Here is a 14,904-nt window from a genome sequence, read left to right on the forward strand (position 1 = left end):
ATCTTCTCTTCTTTCTTCCACCAGTGCCTGCACTTCCACCGCTTGGATCAGGATTCGTCGTCATCCACACGTCTCTACCGTAGAACCACCATGGTCTAGGATTCGTAGAAGTTGATTGTGCGCACCACAATCAAAAACAAAAATTTTCTCGCTCTCACGAATTTACTTTTGAGAGGAGCCGAGAATCAGTTTCTGGCACATGTGATGATGCCAGCCATCATGAAAAATTGGCTGCACTAGCCTCTTAATTTCCATCTGTGGAAACAACCCACATCTCAATAAAAAAAGTAAATTGCCCCTTGGCATAATTTGAAATAGTTCCAGGCCAAAAATACACAGGCCTCTGAAAACGATAGGAGTTCAGGAAAATGAAGTAAGAATCTGAGCGAACCTTGAATCGCTTTTTTCTGGGCCTTGTCCCCTAAAATAATTGAATGAATAATGCTCGGCGATGAGGGATGAAGATAATATTGAAGACTGGAAAGACAAGACTTCAGTAAAGGGATCACAACTTGTCCGCCAGTTTTGCATCGAAGAAAAGAGCTATATTTCATATCTTCCCGCAGGGGATCTTACCCACGGAACCACCTGATAAAGTAACAAACCCTCTTTTGAGTTGATCAGACCAATATCAGATTCTATCCCAAATTTCTTCGATCCAACCCATTTCGATCCTAAATTCAGTACCTTTCAATCTTTCCGTAACCCGTTGTTGACAAGTCAATTCTATGTCGGATTATCTGTAGTTTCTCTTAATTTGTCATGGGTCTTCTCCTCCCTCCTAAGTTTTTCCGTCTTATTGTAATTTTGCAATTTTACCAGTGGGTCTTGGACTTCTATGTCCCCCCTATTGTTTATTTTAGCTAGGCACAGCCCAGATAATTTTTATTTTTCGGCACTGCAGGCTGAATCTCAAAATTTTTTCTATTTTGTACACTTCTCTTTTCATCTCTACTTTTCTGAATTTTGTCATTCGCGCAAAGTAATAAATCATCGTTAAATCTGATTTGGACTCCAGTGTCCACCATCTTTGACTGCCTGTCTTTCTTGTAGTTTCGCCTTGCATCTTTTTCTCTCTTTTAGTTCTCTTTACTCTTACCACAGAAACAAATATTTCGTCATCAAATGGGAATTGAATTCCGACATTTGGTTTTTCTTATTCTACTAAAATTTCTCGAACTTTCCGAGGAAAAGCGCGTACAATAAATTTCGTCTCATTTTTATTTGGTACAATCAGAGTTTCATTTTGGCCTGTACTTGTTAGCGTCTCATATTCATTAAAAGTGTTTTCAAGTTTTCTATTTTCTGGAAATTTTCCCGACAAATGATTCTCGCGCGTTTTATTTTCAATATTTTGTGGTCTTTTTACTTCCACATCCCATTTTTGTGGATTATCAACTTTTTGAACACGAGTATCAAGTATTTCGTTTTTCCGACAGGGTGGCACAGCCTCCCAATTTGTTTTATGGGCCGTTCCACCTCCCCCCGTAGTCAGTGAAGTTGTATATTTTTCGGGGCTTCTAACCCATGCGGTTCTCTTATACGTTTGAAAATTTTTCCCTGCAATTATTTGCATTAGTTCTCTTCTATCCTCTCTATCTGCCTCTTCCTTTCGTTCTCTAGCTATTCTCTCTATCTCTCTTTCTTTTCTATCTTCCTCCTCTTTTCGTTCTCTGGCTAATCCATCTTTCTCCATGAGATTTAATAGTTGTTGTGTCATATGTATTTGAGTGCTTTTTCGCGAGCTCCTGCTGGATCTCGATTCAACACTGCTCCTTCTACTCGGAATACTTTGATTCCGTCTGTCATTGTTTCTTCTTAATTCATTTTATGAATCTTTTCGTTCTCTATCCGTATTGTCTCTTTCTTTATAGGCTACTCTTGCCCTTTCGTCCTCTTCTATTCTTTCTAATTTCATCTTTCTCAGCCTGCATTTTTCCCTCATATTCTCGGTGATCTCTCTCAAAGGCCTCCATATTAGCCTTTCTCTCTATTTTCCTACTTTTTCAATGGGCTTCACTCGCCCTTTTCGGTCTTGAGTTAATCTCATCTCTGTCCGACATTATTTCAAAATTCCGTTAACTTCAAATTACCTCTTCAGTCTAAATGAAAATTCTTTTATCGATGTAACTTCCGGTCTCTCGCAAGAAATTGCTGCGTGCCAATTGACCTTATATTTTTGCACACTAATTAGTTGCGCGATATATTGATTAGTAAATTTTTCAGTTATGATCTAACAAGGCATAACACATTATAGATCTTCATAATTCTACTAATTGATTCCGTATTTTTTTTTCTTTTTATATGTAACCACAACAGGCTACTATCTAGGCTAACTCAATTTGTCTCTTCGAAAACGCGGAATTCTTTTAATATCAGGTTTATTGATAGGACCTTTTCTTGCTGCCACCACTTATTGGGGTGTAAAGTATGGGGGTCGCCACTTATTGGTGCAGAAATGGCGCAAATGGTTGCTATGCCACTTATTAGGGGAGAAACCCCTTGTTGGCCCAAATTTTAGTGGGAGTCCCGTTCTTACCTCAACGGTTCCGTATCCATCGGGTATGCCAGTGCCCGATTCACAATATACCCTGCCTTAGGGTCCTATAGCGTGATCGAATGGTCCCAGGGGCCACTTTAAGGCTAAGGGTTACCGGTAATATTTCTAACTGTCTCCTTGGACTCGACCTAGGCTAAAAAGTCAAAGATTATATAGTATAAAAATCTTACTGTAATCAGTCACGCTACAAAAAAGGAACTAAAAAACACATTTCAAATTTTCCCCAGCTCGCTCAGCCCGCTGCGTGCCTGCGATGGGTGGTGGGGTGGTGGGTGAATTTTTCCAGCCAATCCAAAGGCTTACTAATTACTGGTCAATCATCCCCAACTGCGCACTTAATGACTCGTGGTCTGTGTAACCAACTACGCAATTAAAGAAGGACAGAAAATGGCGCCGCCAAAATTAAAGGAAAATTAATAATTATTACTTTGGGGAAGAGAATAATTAAGGGACCAAAAAAAAGAATCTGGGAAGGGCATTCATCTGAAACAAACTGGGACCAAGGGTTCCAACAGGGTCTTTCTAGGATATGGCCACGTCAGCATTTGAGATTCTGTCGGAGTATCGAATCCGCAGGATTTCGCGTAAACAGCGGTGATCAAAGACTTTCATACCATGGAAATGAAACACCTTCAGTGGCCAAGTCTCAACTATAAATAAGAAAACAGATCTAACAGCCGCTTTATAGACACAAATTTTTGTCCTCAAACTGATCTCCCATCGGTTCCACAAATGAGAGCAGAGTTAAGAGAAGATGGCCTGGGCGTTGTTAATTCTGTTCTGCAGGTCATGGTCACAGCCTCGACGAGATTCTGTTAGCGAGCCAAGATAAATACAGCTATCGACTTTTTCCAATTTTTGTCCGTAATGCACAAGCTGATAATCGGACTGTATATTCAGGTCCATGACTATAGTTTTGACTTTGTTGATCTTCATTCCATGCACCTGAGAGAAATATGCTATTTCATTTTGCATTGCTTGGGAAGTTGTTGGATCAGCAGCATGATCAATAATGTCACCCGCGTAGTTCAGGTCAGACGCGTTAATGCCTAATCTCGTAATGACACCACCAAAACTCGAGAGTGGCTGGTTATTGTCAATATAAAACGGCTTTTGGTTGTCTTTGGTCATTCATTGTCAATTTAAAGCGGCTTTTGGTAGTCTGTGGTCATCCATACGCAGGATGGTCATTCGTTGTCAATGTAAAGTGGCATAGGTCTTCCATTGCCAATGGAAAGTGGCATAGGTCATACATTGTCAATTTAAAGCGCCTTTTGGCAGTCTGTGTTCATCCATACGCAGGATGGCCATCCGTTGTCAATGTAAAGCGGCAGAGGTCATCCATTGTCAATGTAAAGCGGCATAGATCATCCATTGTCAATGTAAAGCGGCTTTTGGTAGTCTGTGGTCATCCATATGCAGGATAGTCATCGATTGTCAATGTAAAGCGGCATGGGTCATCCTTTGTTAATGTAAAGTGGCTTTTGGTAGTGTGGGGTCATCCATACGCAGGACATGTCCCAATTATCTCCATTGTCAGACTCTGATGGTGTCGGTCAGTAGAGGTTTTCGTGCCATGTCATTGATGCACCGGCTTGCTGTCTGCAACCAGTGGATTTTCAGTAGTCTTTAAAGGCGTTTGTTTTTGAAAGCTAGGAGCTTATCTCTCTTGTTCTTGATTCGGTTGACATGCCTCAGTAGCGTAAAGTAGTATTGGCATAACATTGCTGTTAAAAAGACCTAGGTTTAGGCACAGAGAACATTTCTGAGATCTACATACTTGACGTTGGTGTGTCAATTACTGATTGCTGAGGCATTTGCTTATCCTTTTCTGGTGAGCAGGTCTTTCACTGTCGCGCAAGTGTTTTCGATGATACTATCTACGTATTTGAACCGGACAATCTGTTCAACATCATAGTCGCCACACATGATGGACATCAGAGTCACTAGTTGCAATGCATTTGATTTTCTGCCCGCAGACCAAGATAAGTTGGCCTTTGCAGTAACCTCATCTAGGAGTTCTTGATGCCGTTTTTGCTTAACTCAAGCACTCCTATGAACAGTAGATTAGCAAATAAAATTATAATTTATTAGAATTTTGCTACTCTAATTAAAAGTAATGAAATTGAAATTAAATAATTATATTATGCAAGTTTTTTTTTATTTAATAAGAAGCACTTTTTATTTGGCTGAATAGAACTTTATGGGGTGTTAATGAAAGTTTTTAAACTCGAAAATACAGTCATTTTAGGTCTTTCGTTACTCAAAGTTTTTGCATGTTAATTCTATTTTTAATGCAATAATATAATCATTTATCGCTGCACAAATACATGAATTTATAACTACAGTTATCCAGAAGAAACATGGATACTTCTGTTTTTTTTCTTTGCTTTTTTTGAGAAGGAGAAATAAAATGAACAGTGTCTGAATGAGAAAGAAACAGAACATAAATGTCTACGGAAGATTCAAAATTAAGTGTTGTGCAGGTTGATTAAAATCTCTTGATCTGTAGCTCATATTTGAGTCTGACAAATTGTCTTCAATCTGAAAATTTCTTTGCAAACTTCCCCAGCCCTTAATTTAGGTCTTAGATCGTTCCTCAAACTTTAATTCATGAAACACAACATTTTTCTGAGTTAGCAAAATCCTTCTCCTCTTGGCTTTTATTAAAAAGCATTTCAATGGTCGGAGGAAATTTCTCCGTAATTAGAAGCTTCAGCCTTGAGTTAAGTTTTCAGATTTATCTGGAACTTTCAGGGAACTGAGAGGAAACATGGGAAATTTTGATCTGCGGAAAATTTTGTGGAAAACGTAGCATCTTTGGTTGGCTTTTCTTCCTATCCACCAAACTGATTATTGGGTATCATAATATTTTAAATAAGTCAGATAGTCATATTCTTGTTTATCCTTCCTTTTGTTTCTTGCTGAAAATACTTGTTGGCTTGAGTTGTGTTGTCCTTTATTCGTCAAGCAGAATTTCGATAACTTTTCTTTTCTCACCAACCCATGTAATAGGGTTTATCCCCCCCCAACCTTGATTTATGTATCTACTTCTGATTGAGACTGATTTTTGATAAATATCTAGCTTTAATTTTATAGTAACGGTAGGACATAGGTAAATCACGGTCAATATTACTTTGGTCCTCTTTCAGTATGACCTAATAACTTTCTACCTTGAATTGATGTTTCTTAATTACAATCCTGGCTAATGAATTAACTGCCTTAATGATTATCTTAATTATCTTAATGCTGATTTCAATGACAATAATATATTGGCGATTCAATTAGAATGGTCCCAATTTAAAAAAAAAAAAACATGTTTCATTTTCTGTCGCATTTTGTGAGATATGTCAAATAAAGATTTGATTTAATGGATGTTTTTTTAATAGTTAATTGTTGCAACGTAGACATCATTTAAGATTGAATTTTCATTTCTTTTTCGCCAGTCGAAAATTGGGAGGTTTTTCTTTTCAAACCTGGCTCAGTGTAACTATTTTTGTGTACATTTACCGCGACCTCACTTCTTTTTATGATTATTTTTTTTATAGTTTGTATGTTTTTTATATATATTTTTACCCCCCCCCCCCCAAAAAAAATATATATACAGTGAGAAAACCTGTTGACTTGTTGAAATATTGATGCATCAAATGTGTGAAACCAACTTGAAGCCCGGCTAGCTCAGATGATGGAGCACTAGACTACCTATTGTGAGGTCATATTTTGAGCCCAATGTAACGCTTGGAAAAAAAAAATAAAAAACTGAGAAATTATTCTTATTAGGGCAAAAAGTTGTTTTCTAGCTATAACTACAACCATTAACTCAATGCAGTACCAAGCCGCCTGAGGCCAACATAGCTACGCACACTTCCCTTCCATCCCAGTCTATTCAACTCTCCCTCTTTACATACTCCCAAGAAGTTCTTTTTTTCCTTAAATCTTTCCTTACGACATCCTCCTACTGCATTTGAGGACTGCCTGCTTTTCGTTTGGTCCTAGACGGTTGGCCGACAAGGACAGTCTTTGGCAATCTGCCATTCTTCATCCACAGAACGTGTCATATCCATCTCATCCTTTTCTCATTATAGCCCTTGAAAGAAGGACTGTGCCAAATTTTTCGTACAGCTTACTGTTTAAGATATTGTTAGTCTGTCAGCTTCCCTAAACAATCCCTAGGCAATTTCTATGGAAAAATCTAGTAAATCTTCCTCGGTTTTTTGGAGCACCCACACTTTAGAACAATACTTGATTACTATCATCACTAGTTCCAATATTCTAATCTTGGTTTGCAGACTTATCTTCCTATCCTTCCAAACTACCATTGGAGCTACTAACTACAACTATTAGGATAGAAACAATCGATATCAGTCTAATGATATAAGGCATATTAGGCAGATGGGTAAAGAAGCTGATTAAAGGGGGGGGGGAGGTAATCTTTTTAACCCGTAAATGAGTAATCCCAAAGTTATAATTCTGGTGAGTCTACCCGGTTTCGGCTCTCAACCGGGGGATCGAGCTGGAGTTTTCAGGGACACTTTCTATGGGGGGGGGGGAGGAGGCTCAAGACAATTTTTCTACAATCGTTGCGAAAGAGTGCTTACTACGTTTTTTATTCGTATTGTTCGACATACTGTGCAGCTAATAAAAAAATATTTACGTTCGGTGACTTAAATATTCATAGCGGAATGGCTGACGATGAAACATTAAAACAACAATCCATATCTTTCCTCCTATTGCGATGTATTTTGGAGTAACAGTCGCTCTTTATGATTCAAGTCTCTCTACGGTTACATTTTTGTTTTTGGTTGGTTAAGTATCGCAACTTTGACCAATCAGAATTATTCCCTTTTATGCTGTTCGCTTTTGCACGATATTTTTTTTTCTTGTATTCTTTATTTCACCCTTCCTTGTATTCTTTATTATTTACGGAACCAATTTTATGTGAGACTAATCTCATGATCTTTTTTCCCCTTTTATGTCCTGATGCTTTGCTGAACGGAGGTGAGAATGGGACTTAAAAATGGAATGCAAATGATGGAAATGGATGGGAAATGAAAATGAAATGAAAAATGTCACTGTTGGCTAGGACATCTGACTTAGTACAAATACCTATTACACCATTTCAAACTGTTTAATTCAATTTTAAACTTCAGTAATTTGTCTATAAACAATAGGATAGGACGTTGAGCAAAATAAGGCGTAGAGAGGTCCACGCTCTAGGAAGATAAGTAATAAAGGAGCTGGAATCTATAGCTGTGTTTGCGATAGGCAGAGTTGTTGCAGTAGCAGATGTGATTAGTCAGAGCTTATTCTGTAACACAAGTAGCCCTCAGCCCATGGTTTGCAATTATAGGAAAGGGGAATTTGTAAGGGATTTTTAGTTGTTTTTTTTTATGAATATTTCATCTTTTTAAGATATGCCCTAAAAATAATCTGATATAAAATTATTATAAAAATATTTTTTTTATCACGAGCGTAATAAGTGAGTCACTTATTTAATATTGAACGAGAACTTTGTTTTTGTTATAGCAGGTAAATGTGGTCTCCGAAGTTATTTATATCTTATGTTAGTTTCACGGGTTTGTCGTGTTAGATAACATGGTTGTAATGGCCGGTGCGGAGAACTTTTATAAACAAAATCTTGTCAAAACGCAAACCGGGAGACAACAGCTGGGTGTAGATATTATGGTGTCTGCGCTCAACCAGGATGGGTCCAAAACTGCTGCAATATTTGTTGGGTCGCCACCCTATTGCTTTTGACAAAAAGATATGTGAAAAAACACTTACCATGGTCTTATCCAGGAGAGGGGGAAGCACCAGGTCTGACCATCCTCCTGAAATTTTTGTCCTTCACTTAAAAAAGCAAAAAAATGCATATAAGAAAATTTTTTATTGCGTTTTAAATGATAGTTAAGCTGTGTTAGGGTCAGATTTGAATTTCGCTGCGGTAACTGGTAATTTTATTAAGTGGTAATATGTTAACGGTAATTTTGAGTTACTCGATCTTCTATGTTTTCTCGATCGAAAATTGCCATCTTACATTGAAATGTTAAAACCACTGGCAGAGGCGTAGGTAGAAATTGTCAGCACTCGGGCAGATTATTACCCCCCCCCCCCCATCACTACCACATTATAAGTAAAAAAAATACTTTGATTTGGTGCCCCCCTAAGAGCCGAGGACGGCTGCCCCCCTTGCCCATCTCTAGCTACGCCACCGAACCGTAGTACTGCAGAAAAATTATCAGCCCAGGCAGATCTCTAAAAATGATGTTGTCAAACTGAAATTAAAAAAATCAATTTGGAGGTAATTGGTGGCCGGCGTTTAACCTCCCGGCGATTACCCCCTGGAAAATCCCCCCCCCCCCGGAAAATATCCCCCGTGGAAAACACCCCCCCCCTCCGGAAAATACCCTCGTGAAAAATAAGGCTTTCCAAATTTGAGAATTTTATTTGAATTTTTTTTCCGTAGGGAGAAGGAGTTTTGGTACTTGTGTATTATACCCCACTCACTCAAGTTTACGCTGTGTAAAACGCGAGAACAAACCGGTTTCTTCGTTAGTTTCTTTCAGGTTAGTACAAGACAAGACAAAGACAAGTGACATAATAGATGGGAAATATATAATTTGGGTTATATATTTGCACAAAAAGGGGGGGGGGGGCAAAGTATTTGGACAATTTTAATTCAGAAAATAGTTCTTACTTTGTAATATGCAGAATAAGTGTACCTACTTTACTCCCCCTAACGTGCAAATATATAGCCCAAATTTGTTTCTAAAGTGACGAAGAAACCAGTTTGTTCTCATGTTTTACGCATCGTAATTTTGAGTGAGTGGCATATCAAACAGTTCGTGGCAACGAACTCTAAATAAGGAGCGACCCGGCTCAATAGTAACCGAAACTCTAAAAACCGGAATTTGATACCAATAGGTGCATCACTAAAATCAGATTTTTATGCTGATTTCAAAAATATAAGTTTCATTAAGTTTAGTTTTACTTATCAAAAGTTCTGCTCCTGAGAAAATTTGCCTTATTTTCGAAAAAAAGGGGAAACACCCACTAAAAGTCATTTAACCTTAATGAAAATCACATCATCGGATTCAGCATATCAGAAAACCCTACTGCGGAAGTTTCAAGCTCATATCTGCAAAAATGTGGAATTTTGTATTTTTTGTCAGAAGGATGCGTGTTTATTTATTTGTTGTTTTTTTTTGTTTTTTTTTCACAGGGGTGATTCGTATCGATCCAGTAGTCCTAGATATCGTAAGAGGGATCATTTGAACGGGAATTAAAAGTTTTAGTGTCCTTTTTAAATGGCCGAAAAATTGGACGGTAACGTGTCCCCCTCCCGGGCTTATTGTGTTCCTAAAGTCACTCAACCAAAATTTTGAGACATCCATTTCGTCCAGCAAAGTCAAAAATATAATAAATATGTCTTTGAGGATGACTTAATCTCCCACAGTTCCCAGGGGAAGGACTGGAAGTTATGAACTTTTCCCATTGTTTACATATAGTATTGGTTAATGGGAAGTATAAAGACATTTCAGGAGGGTTTTTTTCTGATGCGGTGGGGGGGGGGGGTTGGAGGAAAGGGTTACGAGGGAGGATCCTTCCTTGGAGGATATTTCCTTGGGAGAAGGGACATTTGTATGAAGGGGGCGCCGGATTCCCCAGCATTATTTAAAAAATTATCAGAAATTAAATAAAAAACTAGTTTTTTTAACTGAAAGTAAGGAGCGACATTGAAACTTAAAACAAACATGAATTATTACGTATATGAGGGGGTTCGTCCCCTAGTCAATACCTCGCCCTTTTCGCGAAATTTTTGTTTAGTAGTTTCAAAAGAACTATCCATTCTAATTAACCGGCCTTTGTGATTCAGGGGTTTGTGATTCGAACAAAATTCGAACTTTAGCGTAAAGAGCAAGGTATAAACTAGGGGGCAAACTCCCTAATAAACTTAATAAAATCTATGAATATAGAATTTCGTTTCGTAAGTTAATTCATAAGTTACGTCCGAACAAAATTTCGTGAGAGCCATTTAGTCAAAAAAAGTAAAATCAATATGCAGGTCTCGTTTTGATTATTCATGTACAGTGAGCCAAAATCAAAGCTTCATTAACTCAAAAACGTTGAGAAATTAAATATAAAAAAACAAGTTTTTTTTAATGTAAGTAAGGAGCGACATTAAAACTTAAAACGGGCAGAAATTATTCCGTATATGAAAGGGGCTTACCCCTCCTCAATACCTCGCTCTTTACGCTATAGTTTGAATCTGTCACACAACTTTATTTTTTAAAACAATAAAAAAAATTTAGCGTAAAGAGCGAGGTATTGAGGAGGGAATAATTTCTATATCCCTTTCATATACGGAATAATTTCTGTTCGTTTTAAGTTTTAATGTCGCTCCTTAGTTTCAGTTAAAAAAAACTTGTTTTTTTTTAAATTTAATAACACACAAATATCGGAATTTTTCATGGAGAGAGCTGGATTTCCCGGTATTGTTTAAAAACGATAAGAAATCAAATTTTAAAAAACGGTTTTTTTCTACTGAAAGTAAGGAGCAACATCAAAACTTAAAACGAACAGAAATTATAACGTATATGAAAGGAGTTGCCCCTTCCACAAGACCTTACTCTTTACGCAAAAGTTTTGACTTTTTGTCCAAATTCTTTAAGAACTATTCTTGAAACACAATGGCCGTTTAATTACAGCAATAAGCTTTATTTTAAAATTCTATAGGCAACTCCTTTCATATACGTATTAATTTCTGTTCGTTTTAAGTTTTGATGTTGCTCCTTACTTTTAAATAAAAGTTCAAATAGGGATAAAATCCTTTTAATAGACAGTGAAGATGATAACAGTGATAGAAATTCACAAAAATACTAGATATTTCGGTCACATATACAGTGACCGTCATCAGTAGTAAAACTGTTTTACTACTGATGACGGTATCTGGTATTTGTGTGAATTTCTATCACTGTTATCATCATCACTGTCTATTAAAAGGATTTTATCCCTATTTGAACTTTTATTTATCGTCATTGAAAGGCAGTGTGGTCTCCGAAATTATCTACTCCTTACTTTTAGTTGAAAACACTTGTTTTTCTTATAATTGATTTCTGATCTTTTTTAAATAGTAACGGGAAATCCGACTCTCTCTCTCTCTATGAAAAATTCCGGTACTTGTTTATTGTACGCCAAACACTTAAGTTTACGCCGTGTAAAACTCAAGAACAAACCGGTTTCTTCGTTAGTTTCTTCGTTACTTTAGAAACAAATTTGGACTATATATTTGCACCTTAGGGGGGGGGGTGTTTAGTATAGCTGGTCTGCATGCAAAATGTGTTAGGTACGATTATTCTGCATATTTTTGAGTAAGAATTGTTTTCTGACTTCATACTGTACAAAAACTTTTCCCCCCCCCCTTATGTGCAAATATATAGCCCAATTTTATATATTTAATTATATATTTCCCATCTATTCTGTCACTTGTCTTTGTCTTGTCTCACGCTAAGCTGAAAGAAACTAACGAAGAAACCGGTTTTTTCTCGAGTTTTACATAGCATAAACTTGAGTGAGTTGCATATAATACACAAGTACCAAAATTACTTCTCCCTATAGAAAATAAAAAAACAAAACTCAAATAAAATTCTAAAATTTGGAAAGTCTTATTTTCCATGGGGGATATTTCATGGGGGTGGGGGTATTTTCCGGGGGTTGTAAACGCCTAGAAGCGAGGTAATTAGCCCAAGGCCAATTAGGAATTACAAGCATCATTTTATGCACTGGGTTATATAACGATTTGAAGCCGTTTTGTTAGATTACGTAATATATTTTTTATAATTATTTTCTTATATAAATTAATTATCGAACAAACCCTATTTGCAACAAAATACTTAAAATCCGTATTTATTGTCTAATTTATGAAAATAAGCATGGCCTTGTTTTTTTTTTTTTGTTTTTTTTCCAGCAAGTCACATCATTTTTTTTAAGTTATTCCTAATTTGGCCTTCCTTGTACAATCTGTTCCGCTCTTTAGCTCATTTAATTATTCTTTGTTTTTTTACTTACTCGTATCATATTTACGAAATTTACTTGCTTAATATACGCTTAATACTTAACGCCATTCATCTGAGATCAAACAGAAAGCATATCGATCCCGAATAAGGCTGGAATTGGTCAGAATAAGGATTTAGAGGGAATTAGAACTTCATAATACGGATAAAAAAATGAAGTATTTAATAGATTGGAGTGGAGGAGGAACGTGCGTAGCTGTGGGGGTCTCAGATGACGAGGTTACAATGGGTTATTAGCAGCAGTAGTGGGATTTGACTAGTCGACTCAATTAGTTTTACTTAAAATATGCTTATTAAAAAGAATAAAATTTCATTTTCAGGTACGTATTCACAGGTTCTTTTTTTCAAGAAATTTTCTTTGGAGACTGGAGAATTATACTTTCGAGTGCCGAAGTTCACATATCAACGCCGTTTGGTTTTACACTTAACAAAATTTTCCCGACTTCTGTCGACTGAGCTTTATATGTTTTTTTTTTTTTCGATTTAACAGTATTTTGAATTTAACAGTATTTTAATTAGAGATGTTCAGAGAATATCTCTGGAAAAAAACTGTTTTCTTAAAAAAAACTTCTAACTGGTAAGTAAACGACTTACAGAGAAAATTAACGTCCATAATTACTCACTCGTTAAATACAAATTGTTTATTTTTATTAACGCTAATCTGTAAACAATTTCTGAGACCACACTGGCTAAGCATGACAAGAAAAAAAAACTCAAAAAGAAGAAAAAACGAGGATGTTTATAGCCAGTGAAGATGAATATGCAATGCAAATATTCACTGGCTGTAAAATCCCCATTTTCCTAATTTCGAGTTTTTTCTTACCTTTGTAACACTAACTTAATATTGTTTCCTTTTTTAGCTTAACAGTATTCTCCTCCAATTGTCTTCCTGTTACTGTGTTGCCGACAGAAGAAGTGGAAAACTTTTTTCATGAATGTGAGAATACACCTTTGATAGCTGTGCCGAGTGGTGGAGAAGAAAGAATGAAGCAGTGGCCCTCTATGGAATTTAAAGAGTTTGAAATGAAAGGCATGTGGTGGGACGAAAGCTATGCTGACATTACCCTTTCAAGTGCTGGTATAGTTTTACTTTTTCTCTTTTTTTTACCTTTCAGCTTATAATTTGAGTTTTACTTTTTAAATTTACTTCTTCAATTCACTTTTACTTTCAGTTTACTTTTACTTTTTACTTTCAGTTATACTTTTGAACTTATTGTTTTAAAGTGCAACAGACTGATCGCTGTGTAGAACTGCATTATAAAAATGAAAAATAAGAATCAAGAAGATCGGTTGTGGTTGGGTAATTATGAAAAGTTTGACATTTTAGAATCCCTCCCTCCTTCTCACCCTCCTCTGTCTGCCTCTCACTGTCTCCCTTTATTGAGAGACATAAATAGCTAAATGATCTTTGATAACAGTAGATTTTTATGTAAAAGAAATAGATTTTGGGAAATATGGTTAAATAGGAAACAGTTCGTGGCTGAGTTATTCTTCTGGATTATAAGACAGATTATCTTGATTATCTAGATAGTCATCAGACGAATTTATGTGTTTTTCATTTTGGAAAAGATACTCATATAATACAAACGTATACAAAAATATTATTTTAGTTTTGTGGAAAATATTTATATTATACCACGTAATTGTTGAATTATTATTCGGAATTTAGGGAAAACATATCCTTGCCATTATGCCAAAGGTCGTATCTGACAATTTTGCACCTCTGGGGTATTTGACTAAAATTGTTACAAAGCTGTCCCCAAAGGGATAATCAGCAGGGTAATATAGATCAAGAGGCCCAAAGTAGGACTGAACATACCCTGCTAATCCTCCCCTTGACAGCAGATCAGCAGACAGTTTTTTTACTTATTTCAAAAGTTTGGAAATATCAGATTCGACCCTTAGGGGGGTAACAGTGACGGTATTCACATTGCACTGTGATATGTTACTGCTGCTACTACTACCACTAACAACTAACTCACTGACGCACTAAGCCGTTTGAGACCAAGACAGTTCCTCCTCAATCTCAGTCTATTTTGAAGCCTCCCTCTTTACATCCTCCCAGGAAGTTCCCATCTGCCTTTAATCTTTAATCTTTCCTTACGACATCCTCGTGCCCCAACCGGGGACGACCAGCTTTTCATTTGGCTTTAGACGGTTAGCCGACAAGGACAAGTTTTGGCAATCTGTCAACCTTCATCAAAAGAATGTGTTCTAGTTATCTCGTCCTTTCTCTCACTATAGCCCTAGAAAACAGGGTTGAATCACATT

General features: G+C 36.7%; 1 protein-coding gene across 4 annotated transcripts in view; it reads left to right on the plus strand.

Moving 5' to 3' along the window:
* LOC148943039 (nitric oxide-associated protein 1-like) overlaps window positions 1-14,904 on the plus strand; it is a 113,855-nt gene that overhangs the window by 95,181 nt on the left and 3,770 nt on the right. For all 4 annotated transcript variants that reach the window (XM_089102004.1, XM_089102001.1, XM_089102002.1 and 1 more), the window contains one exon: window positions 13,494-13,711. In XM_089102004.1, the coding sequence (XP_088958130.1) occupies window positions 13,494-13,711 (218 nt within the window). The remainder of the gene's footprint in view (window positions 1-13,493; window positions 13,712-14,904) is intronic.

This window comes from Artemia sp. Qi Xiang Cuo, chromosome 16 (genome assembly GCF_049724085.1).
Source record: "Artemia sp. Qi Xiang Cuo chromosome 16, ASM4972408v1, whole genome shotgun sequence".
Taxonomy (NCBI): Eukaryota; Metazoa; Arthropoda; class Branchiopoda; order Anostraca; family Artemiidae; genus Artemia; species Artemia sp. Qi Xiang Cuo.